The 14,537-nt window shown below is 34.1% G+C and overlaps 1 protein-coding gene across 2 annotated transcripts in view; it reads right to left on the bottom strand.

Annotated features, from left to right (window-relative positions):
* The window catches only part of LOC119076410 (LIM/homeobox protein Lhx1), a 56,117-nt gene that overhangs the window by 13,267 nt on the left and 28,313 nt on the right, over positions 1 to 14,537 (bottom strand). For both annotated transcript variants that reach the window (XM_037183142.1, XM_037183143.1), the window contains exons 4-5: positions 4,595 to 4,779; positions 4,314 to 4,535 (exon numbers count right to left, since the gene is read on the bottom strand). In XM_037183142.1, coding sequence (XP_037039037.1) covers positions 4,314 to 4,535; positions 4,595 to 4,779 — 407 coding nt within the window. The remainder of the gene's footprint in view (positions 1 to 4,313; positions 4,536 to 4,594; positions 4,780 to 14,537) is intronic.

Below are 14,537 nucleotides of genomic sequence, written 5' to 3'. Positions count from 1 at the left end.
CGCATTCGATTCACACTTACGTAGACGGGACTGGGTTTATCGTGACTAGAAGCATAAGCTGTGAAACTAGTATTAGTAATGATCTAGTCTCAAACGCGTGTGGAATGTATGCTTTGTTAAAAGGCCTACATTAGGGCGGTTTTTAATGATTGTATTTTCGCTGATAACTTTTGATAAATGTCCTTTGTGAACAATGTAAGACGACAATAACGTTCAATAAAAAATAGATTCGTTTGTGACAGTTGAACCATTTTTGTTGAAACCTCAGCAGTTTATGCAAAATTTAGCAAACTGTTGATCTTTCCCAGAACTGCCGCAAACAAATCTATTTTTAATCGAAATTTAATACATTTGTGATGGTTTTTGTCATCTCACATTTTTCAAAAAGGATTTTAATAAAAAGAAAAAGGCGAAAATACAATACAATACGCCCAAATGTAGACTAAGTAAGTATCTCTGCTTCTAAAAATTTAATTATTATTATGGTAGTCGGGGCTGTTCACATGTTACGTCACGCACTATAATGGGGTGATGGGGTACAACGAAACGTGACGGTCTCGGTGACGGTTCTAACAAATTTGGGTCAAAATTGACCCTTTCGTGACGGATGGGAAATGTTGTCAAAAATTCTACAAAATAGCGTCACGTAATATGTGAACATATCCTTTTGCCTCATATCGCTTGCTGTACCATAATAAAATTGCTGCACATTTTTACTGGGCCAGAGCTTTTCACTCCAAAACACCTGAAGGTTTAAAAAAAATCAAAAGTACTGCCGCGAATCTGTGGTTGCCTACCTAACGTCGGTCAAATTAAAATTTTCTTAGAACCGATCGATTGTTTTTTGTGAAATTCTTTGGGTGATCGAAACAAAATAATTTATTTAAATTCACCTAATTGACCCGCAATTATGTGGGCGATAATGGAAGGGTTCGGATATCCCGTTCGGTTAATAATAGATGCTTTTTTCTGTGACAATAGATCAAGTGATGTCAAAACGCGATCCGTACATAATCATAGACATTAAACGAACAGTTTCATAATTTATTGATTTGTTAGACATAATATCGTGGTTCGTAGTCAGTCAGCGCCAGGTAAAATTCGAAAACAAAAAAAAATATTATACACAAACGTGACCTTGTCAATTTAATGATCATCATACTCATCATTTTTCTTCTTTTTCATAGATGATTTGTTCGGTTGAATCATTTGTAAAATATTATCCATAACGATCCCTTCCACATAATACATGCTCGCTCTCTGTCCGACGATTCTGCGGTTCTGTTTCATTACAATATCAGATCATCAATGTTGGACTGGTAAATGTTTTGAACGTTTCGATAAATATTGAAACAACCAAAAACACATTCGGTGATGACTGGAATGATATACATTAAATATATATCGTTCGGTGATGCGTTTTTGGTTTGTGCTTTTTTTTCTTGTTGTTGTTGTTTGAACATTAACATTTTTTTTTGTATCGTTGTGGTAACCGGAGGAACTGGAGATATCAATTGAGTGTAGGTCATTTCGTATTATACAAAGACTCTGGTTAAAGGCTTGTATAACTCTCTGAGATTATCCATAGACATTATCAAACCGTTGCCTTTTGGTTGTTTTTTTATATTTTAATTTTAATTTATTTGTTATTTATGTATATGAGCCCCGGTCATCCATTCGAGAGTCTAGTCAATTTACAAAGAAACTTCATAAATCATCTTCATAATTTTTATGCATATAAAAGTTTTAAATAAAAGAAGAAGAAGGAAAAAAAAACAATAATTTTCTATCATCATCTGTGTTGTATGTATAACTTTTGAAGAAAAAAAAAAGAAACAACACACGAGACGAGTGATCATGTTTCGAAACAGCCGAGTTTATGATTTTTTATGGTTGTTGTTTTTTAGTCGTTGTTGTTGTTTTTTATAAAAGAGATCATTAAAATGTACATAACAATTTTTTTTATTTAATATTTCTGTTGTTACCGATTTTTTTTTTTTGATCGTTCGGTTGGTGAACGTCAGCCAAAAGAGTTTCTTGGTACATTATTATTATGGTATTTTTGTGAAAAAAAATCAGTTTTTCATGTCGTCCGGATTATGGCTTTAAATGCATTTAAACGTCGACGAAGAACACAAAACACAAAAAAATGATTGTTCGAAAAAAAAAAATTTTTTTTGCAAGAAAAAATTATTTCTTATATCAAAAATCCATCCACAGCCGGCGCGATCATTGAACAGATAATGAGCGTACAATTTGAAACAAAATAATAAAAATTTGTATGCGATCGTTTTGTTTCTGTTCCAACGTCGTCGACGGATCGGATGCACTTTTATATTTCATAATTGTTTCACAAAATTATTTAATAATTTTTTTATGGATGTTTTATGGATCATTCGGACTGGTTGTGTGGATGTGGAATATCAGTTTGTGCGATTCGATCGGGGGAATTGATGAGTGTAATAAGTTGATGGTGGTTTATAATAGTTTTTCGGTTTTAAATTATTATTAAGTTCAGGCTTGAAGCTTTTCCAATGTTTTTATGGGACTTCTAAATGGAGCAATTTTTCATTTTGATTTTAATTTAATTTTATTGGAACTAATTTCGGAAGGTCGAAATGAGGCAGGACTGAACTTATACATTGGCTGACACAGCTACAGAAACAGTGCAGTAATTCGAAACAATATATAATCAATTTACGGGGCCTATATATCAGTAATCAGTATTTTTTTAAAAGAATTCTTACAGTGAACGACATCTCAAATGTCTCACTGTCATTTTTTTCAGAGAATGTCATTGTGAATTTGCAATGACACAATAAAATTCTCAGAAAAATTTGACAGTGAGACATTTGAGATGTCGTTCACTGTAGGAATTAAAAAATAGGAATTTTTGAGAGCTTTCAAGAATTTTAAGAATTAAGTTTTTGAAGTTTTGAATGAGTGTACTGTACATTGTTCTGTCGTAAAAGCAGGTATTAGCACATTTAATTGTATGCAAAACAGCTGAAACAAAATGCATCACTCATTTGAAAGTCGTCAACTGTAAAAATTCTTAAAATTCTTACAATTTTCGAATAGAAGAACTTTTAGGATTAAAATTCCGAATAATAAGTTCTGAACTCGATAGAATTCCCCACGAGAAAAAAACATAACAAACTTATAAGTGCATTCGAAACTAAGAGTCCTCCAACTAACGACAACATAATTATTCAGTAAAGCTCTCTTGGCCCTGGATGTTTAGAGGTTGCAATGATTACAATGGTGAAAAATCGCGAAAATTCACGAAATATTTTCACGATTCCACCACTATATGACTGAAAACATTCGTTCGAACAAACGATTTTTCAACATTGACACCAAGACCAAAACGAGCATTGAAAATGTTTTCTTTGATCATTTAGTGACATCAGGCATTTAAATGTCCTAACGATTTCAGTTCATTTTAAGTTGGACCGATGCGTAATAAGCTGGCAGAAAATTAATGAAATTTGTTGCCCGTTTCCACGTACTGAAAAAGGTGCTTGTCGAAATATCAAAAGAAAAATAGAAAATTAGCAAAGTTTGCACATATGTTTGAATGTGAACAAATGAATGATTTTTTTTTTCAAACCATCTGTTAACGACAACATAGACAAGAAAGAAAGACAAGCTCTGATTAGTGTACCCAAAAGTATATAAAACAAAAAGAAGTACTAGATGTACCATCAAACACTTAACGATACTTTCAACAAAAGAAGTATTAGATTTAGCCATAAAGTGACACACGTTGTAAAATCCAAATAGTTCCCAATCCTTTGCCACCGAGATTGCTTTGACTAAAAAGTGACCATTCGTCAAAAAATGTAAGAAAGAAAACCTTCTGCTACACACCATCCCATAAAAACCATTATAATCGGCGCCCATTAACGTTAATTTGAAAATTGAACATATTTGTTGTTGTTGAAAATTCGAATAAAAGAAATCAATAACATTCATTCGTAAAGCGTGCTTCCAATTTGACGGTTCAAACTAAAGCAAATACAGTCATTGCATATTATACACACAACCGACACAGAAGTATAATTAAATTAAATCTCCAATCGATTCCGATTTCAATTGCTTTTAAATGATATGAGGTGAAGTGCATGTGCAATAAAACCGTAATTATTATTAGGTGTCTTAAATGATCCATAAAATTAAGTGAAATTATAGGCCATAACATCGCAACGTATATAATTACACAAAAATGTCTAACGCAACGAAAATGGTCGTAAAAAATCTTTCCTTTTCATTCCAACACCAGAAAAACGACCAATAAAATATCGACTTACTTGTATCACTCTCATTGGCAATCCCGTTTCTTTAGCTAATTGCTCTCGAATATGACGCGTTGGTTTCGGTGTTTGACTAAATGCCGTCTTCAGCACTTCCAATTGTTTCGCTTTAATGGTTGTTCTAGGTCCGCGTCGTTTTGATCCATTAGCTCCGTCGTCGGGACTTTTATTTTCAGCTTGTGAATCACCCCGACCGTCTGGATCACCATCAAGCGAACCCTACAGAACGCGGATTGTTATTTCGTTTGTTTTTAGCCTGATTATTGTGATTCGTTTACCTGATCAGAATCGTCGTGAGTTGTTTTACTGTCCGTACTTATACTTTGCACAGACAAATCGGAAGGGCCAATCGGTCCCACTGAATCAGGCCCATTAGGTCCTAGTGGTCCTAATCCTAACGATGGTCCTCTTATGTGTGGTTCGTCGTCATCTTCATCTTCGGACGCTGAGCCCATTAGTGAATCTGAAAGTGGAAGAAATTTCTTTTTTATTAATTTGGCAATCAAAGGAATTTTAGTGTTAATGGTGAACAGCCATTTGGCTTGACTGGACCGCTAGCTTTGCGGATTATAAATGCAGAAACAAATTCAATGTGTTCCCACACTTAATAAGACAATGAAAAAAACTAGAGCAACGATTCGGTCAAATAATCAAGCTGTTGTTTTAATTACCGATGATTAATGAATGACGAAACATTCGATTAACTGAACACGTTCCGTGTCCACTGAAATTTACGAGTGCACGATTTGTTGTTGATTGATCTAAATAGGTAAAGGTTAAACTCAAACGAGAAAAAAAATCAAGAAAAAAGTCTTGCAAGAAAGTCTTCAATGAACTAGCTGCAAAGACATGGACTATTGCGGGTGGTCCTCAGTGACTGCACCGTGTGCAAACTTATGCAACAACATGAATAAACGCACAAAATATCGCCATCCGCTATCAATGCTTGAGATGGGAACGATTTAAAAGTACCGCTCCATTTGCTGTACATGCATACGAGTATTATACTACTGGCAATTCATTGCAAAAAAAAACATTTTCTTCGCACAATGGAACCCTTTTTCAGTTTCAATCTTATTCGCTTTATCGTTCTAATCAAACAACGAGTGTGGTATGAACGGCAGCGATAGGGAAATTAATGTTTTGTTAAGCTTAACCAGTAGAGATTTCTACGCACAATTTCATTTTAAATAATAAATAAATATTGCATGGAAGTGGTTTGCCTGCAGGCCTTTTGAATCATAACAAAATTACAGAAAGTGTGTCTACGTCCTGCAGACTGGTTTCAACCGAAAAACAATGAATGTATTGATTGAGAGGTGAGGGTTTTGTTTGTTAAAAATCGTTAAATCCCCTGGGATCTTGCCTGGGATACATACATCCATCATACTTACGGTAGCCATCTTCCGATTTCAACCTTTCATGAAAAGCTACTCATGTGTTACTGAGAACGATGACAAAAAATAAATGCTGAGCTCTGAGCCACAAAGAAAGTAAAAGATTTTCAATTAAAAAAAATTTCGGCGACTAACAAAAAAAGTAACAGATTTGAGAAATACAAATGTATGATAAAACAAATGAAGTACAAGATTTCGTATCAATCACAAAGTAGTAATTTAAACGAATTTAGTTGCAGATTTAATGAATGTATCGCAACACGTTTTCCGCTTCTAACAGGTTAAGTCTTCTATTCAATTCCCAGAAATGGTTTCTCTATTTGATAAGGTCGACCGAAAACCTCTTATTCGCTCAAGAATTTTTTTATTTGACTTAACAAAAGAAGGACCAGATGTGTTTCATTCAAGATTTATGTATGATGCACAGAGTGCGAATTGATTGCAGATCTAGTTAATCAAATGCTAACCTCTCACATACGGCTATTCATCTGTTATTCATCTGTTATTGATAACCACGACAAAAATACTGACAAGCTCTGGGTAATATGGTCCTTTATTATAGTAAAATGATAAAAAAATTGAAGTACAAGATTTGCAATCGAAAAATAACCCATTGAATTGTGTGGGTTCTCATATTTCCAAAAGATTAATCCAAGATTTTTCTTCCGTTAAAAATATGTGAAATTAAAGTCTTTATGCTACTTCTTATCTGGATCGTCAGTTCCTTCTCCAAAACGAACACTCTGATAAAACCGCCCAAGAAACGTATGCATATAAAAATGAAAGAGATTGAAATTAAATTCCATTTTTTATATTCATGTCACTGACATTCGTCCATATTATTCGACCCGTTCTCTGGCAAAGATTAAACCCAGTGGAAAAATAAAAAATAAAGTTTTTTTAAAAGAGTGAAAAATACAAACGCTATCATCTAACAAACATATCTCGTCATCCACATCAACCGAAATAATACAGCAAACAATGAGGAAAGAAGCTTATCTCAAAATGACACTCCGTTGGGCACATTCGTTTCAGTTTACAGTCGATTGAATGCTAGGCATTTTCTGTACAAAATTTATTATTGCTGAGAGTAGCTGGTATAGAAACAACGAAAAAAAAATACTTTTAGAGGAGTAGGTAACGTACAAAGTGTACAAGTAATACACAGGCGTTTTAGTACAGATTTTATGTGGCAGAGCACAGCAATATTATTATACGCAAGTTTTACGATGCTGGATTTTATGAGAATTTTTGGTATGCTGTATGGTACATAACGAACTATGGATTCGTATTTGGTATGTGCATAGTATATTACATTCTCTTCATTCCATGCACCATACACCAACACCATATACCATTTATACACTTTCGAGAAGGGAAACGAGGAAAATCTAACAATAAAATTCCGTGATTTTCAGATAAAATCGATCAATTCTTCCAAACGTATGACTCGAAGAAATTTCGACTCATTCACAAAATAAAAATAAATTTTCTCATTTAAATTGAAATGATTTTTGGGGTAACTAATTCGGTGAGTTATTGATGGTGTTTCAAATTAAGTATGTTCAAGGGCTTGCCGTAAAAAAATAAGTCAATTTTCGTAAGCGTTGGCAAATTTTTCTTTATGTTTCGCTTTTACGGAGTGAGGTGGGAATGATGACATTAATAATGAAATGTAGAGAGAGAAATGCGAACGAAGGGGAAAATTTATGGCAGCACACGTTTGTCGTTTAAGTCGGTTAATTTCCGATTTTATGCAACTCTTTTCCGATGAGGCGTTTTTATTGTTTCATTAAAGGGAATGAATGCTCGATTTCAATGGTACGATCGCGGGGGCTAGATCGTAGGATATGATTAGATAAGTGAACTGACTCCGTAGAGCGCAAATACCGCAGATGAATTTCCAGAGTTAGATAGTTAATATTAGAAGTGCAGTCAGTGCCTACCGTTGCGAAGTTTTCTGTTGTTGATTTTCACGAAATATTTCGTTATTGAGAAAATCAATAAAGTTCGAGAAAACTATCTACAGTCAGAGGCAGTGAAGTTTCAGCATGTATTGGCTTCAGCTGTTTTTCAACTGATGCACAAATACAATCAAAACTGTTTATACGGTTGAAACTGCTGTAGAACCGCATAAAGACGTATAAACGGTTTTGATTGTTTGTGTGGATCAGCTCAAAAACAGCTGAAGTAACAAAATGCTGAAAGTTCACTGCCTCTAACTGTAAATTGTTTAATTATTCTCAATTTTGTCAAGGATTTTCCTAATTTTTTTTCGATTTTCTCGTATTTTCTCTGACTCGAGAAAATCAAGAAAATCGATAAAAATTCGTGAAGGTTTTTGGATCATCTCAAATTTTCTTGAGGTTTTCTCGTTTTTCGTAAATTTTTCTCGATTTTTTTCATAGCTGGTACATAAATCATAAAACGAGTACATGCGAGTACATCAAAATAGCTTTTGATGTGCTAACATCTGTTTGAGTCAATCCCTAGGTCAAAGTTGTGTGATCAAGTGTTGAAAAAAGGACATGCATATCGCCTCCCCTTGAACAAACCCACTTTCCGATATTCTTAAGCGCACCAAATTTAAAATACAAATTTTCTTGCAACAAAATTTAAACGAAATATTCAAACCCTATCCTGTCAATTGCTTGACAGGCACCTGTACATGACGCACATTATTACACATGGTCACGTTGTGCACTATGACAAGAATATTTCGAAGCATTTAATCCACATCAAAGGTAAGTTATGTGTACATAATAACCGAACACGTAACGGATAAATTACGTAAAACATTTTCTATACGAACCGAATCAAGAATACATATTGTTTAACATGTACACAATTCGGAATAAGGGCGAACGGTTTTTCCACTGTGCACTGTGCAAAAGGAGAACTGATTTGTTGTTCGGATGTCAGAAACAGAAACAAGTGAACAGTGAACGGCTTTGGGGTGAATTAAATTTTTTTTTTTAATGTTCGAGACTATGCGAAACGACGAACGTTTGTCGATGTGGGGACATATCAAATTCAACATCGTTTTTTGATTGCGTATGGTGTTATCAACAACATGTACATACATTGCTAAAAATAAAGTGAAGTCAGTCTGTCAAGTTTACTTTCGATTGAAGACTGGAAATGAGAAGAGTTGTCAGTGTTGTCACCGTCATTGCCAGACGAATCCAAGCCTTTACATGTCTACGCATGAAACTTGAAAAGAATGTGTGGGAATAAAGTTATTTCGGTTCATATACCACTGCATTGGGTAATCCGATTACATAAAGCCTCGAAAGAGGAACCATCAGGTTATAGAGATTATAGTATATTACATCCGAGGCTCCAAGTTGTGTATTTGATAAGTGGGGTGTTACAGCCCGACCCGAAGGGGCCTAGTAGTCTGGGTTCTTATGTCAATCCGCGCGCTAAGCTTTTCCCGAGTTTTTCAATTATACCATTCGATTGGGCTTGAAAAATTATAAAACATATGTCTTTTTCAAAAATAATCATTTTTCATACATTTTTTGCGCGCGGACCGGTTTTTTTAACATAAGAGCCCAGACTATAACAACATTCTCAAACATGCAGGCACTGTGACGAAGAGGATTCTGCGAGAACACTCTTATTTACGTATCAAAAGTACATTCATCGTAACACAACCCATGTATGCTTGGTATCATTGAAAAACTGAGATAAGTAGTGACTAGTAACGATCTTTTAAAAGCATTGTACAGGAAGTCTTTGAAGTTTACTGAAAGAATCAAATTTGTCCATGTTCTCAACTACTCATATCTTAAAAGTCGACAAGTCCCAAACCCAACAAGACTCTCAGCTGCTATGCAGTATAATAAAATAGATAGTAGAAACTTGTAAATCTAAAAGTGTAGTGAATCAACAATTGGGTTGCATTAGAGGCTGATTACAATGCTTGTTTGGGTCCAAATGACTCAAAACTTAATGAAAATTTGAAAATAAAAATTACCGTCCCGATAGTGGAATGGAATTTCATTTTAATTATGATTCGCTAGACTTGTTAGTGTACAAATTGTCATAGTGTTCCTTGAGCATTTTATCAAGGACCACTGTAGCCATCGCCTGATGAGAAATGGTATTTTTGTACTGCATATTAATGCAAAACGTCGAAAAACGTATTTACCTTTCTCTCAGATCGGAACAGTGACAAGAATCCCTATTGAAACCCAGAGAGAAAATGAACTGAGTTGTCTTGCTCGAATAAGTGATACAACTGCGAGTACGGTCTGGCCAGTGAGGTATGGAATGTGATTAAATTCAATTGGAAAAGTCAAATATATTTTCAACATACCTGTAACACGAGCCTTATTATTCGGAATATTTATTCTTAAATTCTTTAAAAATTATCGAAAATTCCTCAATTTTTAAATTGGTGAAATTGGTTAAGAATTACACTCGCAGAATTTTGAAAACCGACACATTTTCTGTTCCGAGTTTTTTTGGTTTCAAAATTCCGTGTGTGTAATTCTGAAAAATACTTAAAAAGCTCTGAAAATTATTAAAAATTCTTGAAAAACCTCTAAATAATAAGCCCTGCAGCAACGTTGTAATTTGTATGCTTGATTCATCGTCATTTCTTTTCCGAAAAAGGGTAAGATAAATAAACGAGCGGACGTTTAAAAGCAATTTTTTTTCTCCAACATCAAAAAAAACCATCTCCCCGGTAATATGCCAAAAAACATTTGGAAATATTAATATTTTTTCTGGTAATAACAACTGACAAATTTATCGAAAACGCGTTTTTGCGACTTTTTGTTTGATCTTCACACTTGTTATCCGACATGGGAGATGTGTAATATACAACAGAAAAAAAACCGATCAGAAACTCCACGGTCAACATAAGTTCCAATATATTATTCATATGGACGGAGAAGAAGAAAAAAACAACAACTTCAGTCATTCGCTTTTTTTATATATTGTAATTCACGATTCTTTTCTCATAAATTTGTTATACGTATGATGATTCTCTCATAACCTGAACTAATCACTTGGACCCCCGTTGTGACCCTGTAGCTCTGCGGGAATCTATGTTTCACGAAAGAAAATGAACAAAATTGTGTGTATATATCTTACCTCCAATATGTAGCAGAAACAAAACATGAAGGAATAAAAAAAAATTATACGAAAAACAGAGAAATAGCCGCGAAACTAAACCAAACACACACGTCTCTTAAATAAATGAGTGGTTTACTCAATGGCTGTGTTTTTCGCTGGCAAACGTTTTTTTCTTTTCTTTCCCTTTGTCAAATATTTATATCGCGCCATGGTTACCACACAAATAATATACCGAACCTCTCCCCGTAATCTTTCTTTCTATGTTTCGTTTTCGCTAATTTTTCTGTTTCTTTTCGTTTATCGTGGATAATTTTCTGGAAATGGCCAATTTTTCATATATTTTCAAATATCACAATTCAAATCCACTGACATTTTGTGTTGTTTCAACATTTTTAACTTTTTTTGTTATGTGGAAGAGGTTTGGTATCAGAAGGTGCTCAGAATCATAAAACATAAAAACAGCCAACCACAATATGGTTTCAAAATTTATGCGAATTTCGTGCGCGCATATACTATATGGAATACATATCTAAATGCCATATATGAATAACCATGCACATTTTTATGACATGAAATATTTTTTATTGATAAATTTCTCGGGTTGTTTTTACGTTCGTTTGCTGTTGTTGTTGTTGTTCCTGTGAACTATCAACTTATAATTGGGATCTGACAGTTTTTTTTTTGTGGGGCGATACTTTCGACTGCCAAATGCTTTACGAATATGGCAAACAAATATCATTTTCAATATTTGAATTTTTGTTTTTAGGCGATTTCAAAATTATAATAAACGAGTTCTTGGTTCTTTCTCTGGATTTTTTACTTAATTTTTTTTTCGGTTTGCTTCTCTTCATTTATTTTATCTCTGGCTTTGTGTAATAAATCATTTTTTTCGTTATCCACCAATGTATGAACGGAGATGTAAACATTGTGCAATCAATACCATTGATGGTATGTTATGAATGTAAATCATTATTATGTTAGAAACACTTGATGGACGTATTATAATATATACCGATCCATGGTAATTAATCACACATTTTAATCGGTCGAATTTGACAGATCGAAATGGATATACGTTATTCTGACCGCTTGACCGGAGTATTCAATATTTACCCTATGTTATATGCAAATATTGGCAATTATCAAAGCTTGAGACATGCAATACCATTGAATGGGAGATTTTGAAAATTGCAACATTTTTGTAACTTGGCATAAAGTTCGGTGGGTAATAAAACGGTTCTTAATTTTAGTATGGATTAACTTCTGTGTTGTGTTGTAGTAATTGCACTCTTTATTGGCAGGGACTCTTTTTGGGAAAACCTTTTCTAATATTTTCTTCAATTTTCACACATTTTCCTTAGTTTTCACAAAAAAATGTTTTTGTAAATTTTTGTAAAATATGGGAAAATATTTTTCCAAAAATAGTCCGTGCCAATAAAAGAGATTCTTATAAAACGAGCCATCAGAACAGTCGGAGCGTTTGCTGAGACTGAGCCCCGTACAAACCCGTATATCTATTGCGTACGTGACCCTAGTGCGTCTGTCACCCTACTTTGACCGTAAGCCTATTGCGCCGGTTAATGTAGTTAAAGTAAAATTATTATGGAATGTGTACATCTTAGAAATTGCGCATAGCGCAATTACGAAGCCCCGTACGACGTTCCTTTCAAATGAAACAAAAATTTCAAATCGCCCTAAGATTTTAATTTGTTGAGTATAAATACAGATAGGGCCCTAGTACCGGCCTTAGTCAGAGGACCCAATTTTTTTTTTTTTTTAAACTACATTCTATTCGGCCTTCGATTACCTTCTAAATTAAACAAAAATTACGACAAACGGATGAAATTTACTCGAGTTGTATGTAAAATACACATAGGGCCCTAGTACCGGCCTTAGTCCGAGGACCCAAATTTAATATTTTTTTTCAACAACATTCTATTCGGCCTTTGATTACCTTCCAAATGAAACAAAAATTACGACAAACGGATGAAATTTACTCGAGTTCTATGTAAAATACACATAGGGCCCTAGTAGCATTTGACTTCTAAGGCCCTAACTCACGGTCCACTCACCCGATTTAAAAAAACTTTTTTTCCTGGATTGGTATTGACAAAACCTATCATTTGCCATTTCATTTACATTTCCATCGTTTGTTTTGCCATAAATATCACCAAAAGACCTTAAATCACTTAGGTGGCCCTAACTCACGAAGGGCCGACCCGAATATGTCCATCTTCGAACTTAGTCTCACTATTTCGACTATCTTTCAGGGGATAAAAAATTTTTTGAAATTGGATTTCATTTACTCAAGATATTGACGTGACGGACAGACGGACAGACAAAATTTTTATTGCGGATTCGTCATCTATGAACAAATGCAAACACTTTGCCCTTACCGTCTGCTTCGAATTCCATCAATTACACACGGCATCGTAATCCTATAAGCCCCTTTGTACTTCGTACGGGGCTAAAAATTCTCCACTAGCCATTGCGGTTATAAATTCGATTATCTAAATAAAACAAGTAAGGCAAATTGAACAACTTCCGTTGATCATTTAGAAACAGCTGCTATCGACAAATGAAACTCTCTAACTAATATTCGTCTTTATAGCAAAATATAAACAAAAGAAGTAGTAGATTTAATGACAGTATCGCGATACGCTTCCCGTCTGCAAAAAATTATTGTTTTCTTATTGTATTGGCCTTATTGGACTTTAGTGCCTTTCCGAGTAGAATTGCATAGTGACATGTTATATTATATGCTTGATTTCTTGTCTGGTGCAAGATGTCTTTACGCTCATATTGGATGTAAAATGTGATTTTTTTGTAATTATAGTAGATTGTGGAACCATGTACTTAGTGATGACCCACCGCCGTCAAAAACTAATTGTGGCTCTATAAAATCCTCTCTTCATCCAATTTCTCTAAACTAAATTGATTTGGCTGATCTTTTCCTACAAAAATATGAAATTTTAGTGGTAGATGGCACTGACATTGAAGATAGCGGTGTATAGTACAAAAACAGGTACAGATCGACCAAATTACATCTGATATAGGCGTGTGATAGCTCAAAATTTGCGAAATTGAAAACACTACAAACTTCTGTCAAAAACTCTTCAAGATGTTGTACAGTATGGCTAACAGCATAAGAAAATATGCTTAGCTTTACCAAACTACTTCAGTTCAGATATAGGCGTGTGACAGCTCAAACCTTTTAGAAAGGAATATTTAATTTGATAATCGAAACGGCTTTTTTTGGACAATACTCACTAGACTATAGACTCTTAGAAATTCTAACATTATCAGCTTAATATATCGAAACTCTTCATAAATCAGATTTCAGGTGCCACATTTGTTAAGCTTCTAATAAAAAAAATTAAAGTTTGAAATGAAGTTCAGAAGAGTTCTGCAAAAGTTATCAATGGAACTTTGAACAATAGAATCGTGGAATAAATTCGTAACCTTAAATGATTGTCAGGTGCATTAAATAGGTTAAACAAAATTTGCAAATGTCCATAACACTAAAAAGCCTGTCCGCAGCCAACAAATTAATAAATTAAATTAGCTTAGCAGATGCATGTCAAATTATTATTGAAAAAATTTGCAGCTCAACAATTTGTACTGTAAAAATCATGTTTTCACAACCACAAAACGAGGCAAAATAATTTTTTATTTTATTAAATTAACATCGAGCACATGCTTGGACGATGGTCTTTAATATATTTAAAAACCAATA

Source organism: Bradysia coprophila, unplaced genomic scaffold (genome assembly GCF_014529535.1).
Source record: "Bradysia coprophila strain Holo2 unplaced genomic scaffold, BU_Bcop_v1 contig_232, whole genome shotgun sequence".
NCBI classification, from domain to species: Eukaryota; Metazoa; Arthropoda; class Insecta; order Diptera; family Sciaridae; genus Bradysia; species Bradysia coprophila.
Note: the sequence above shows the minus strand (reverse complement) of the source record. Positions and strands in the feature narration are given on the sequence as shown.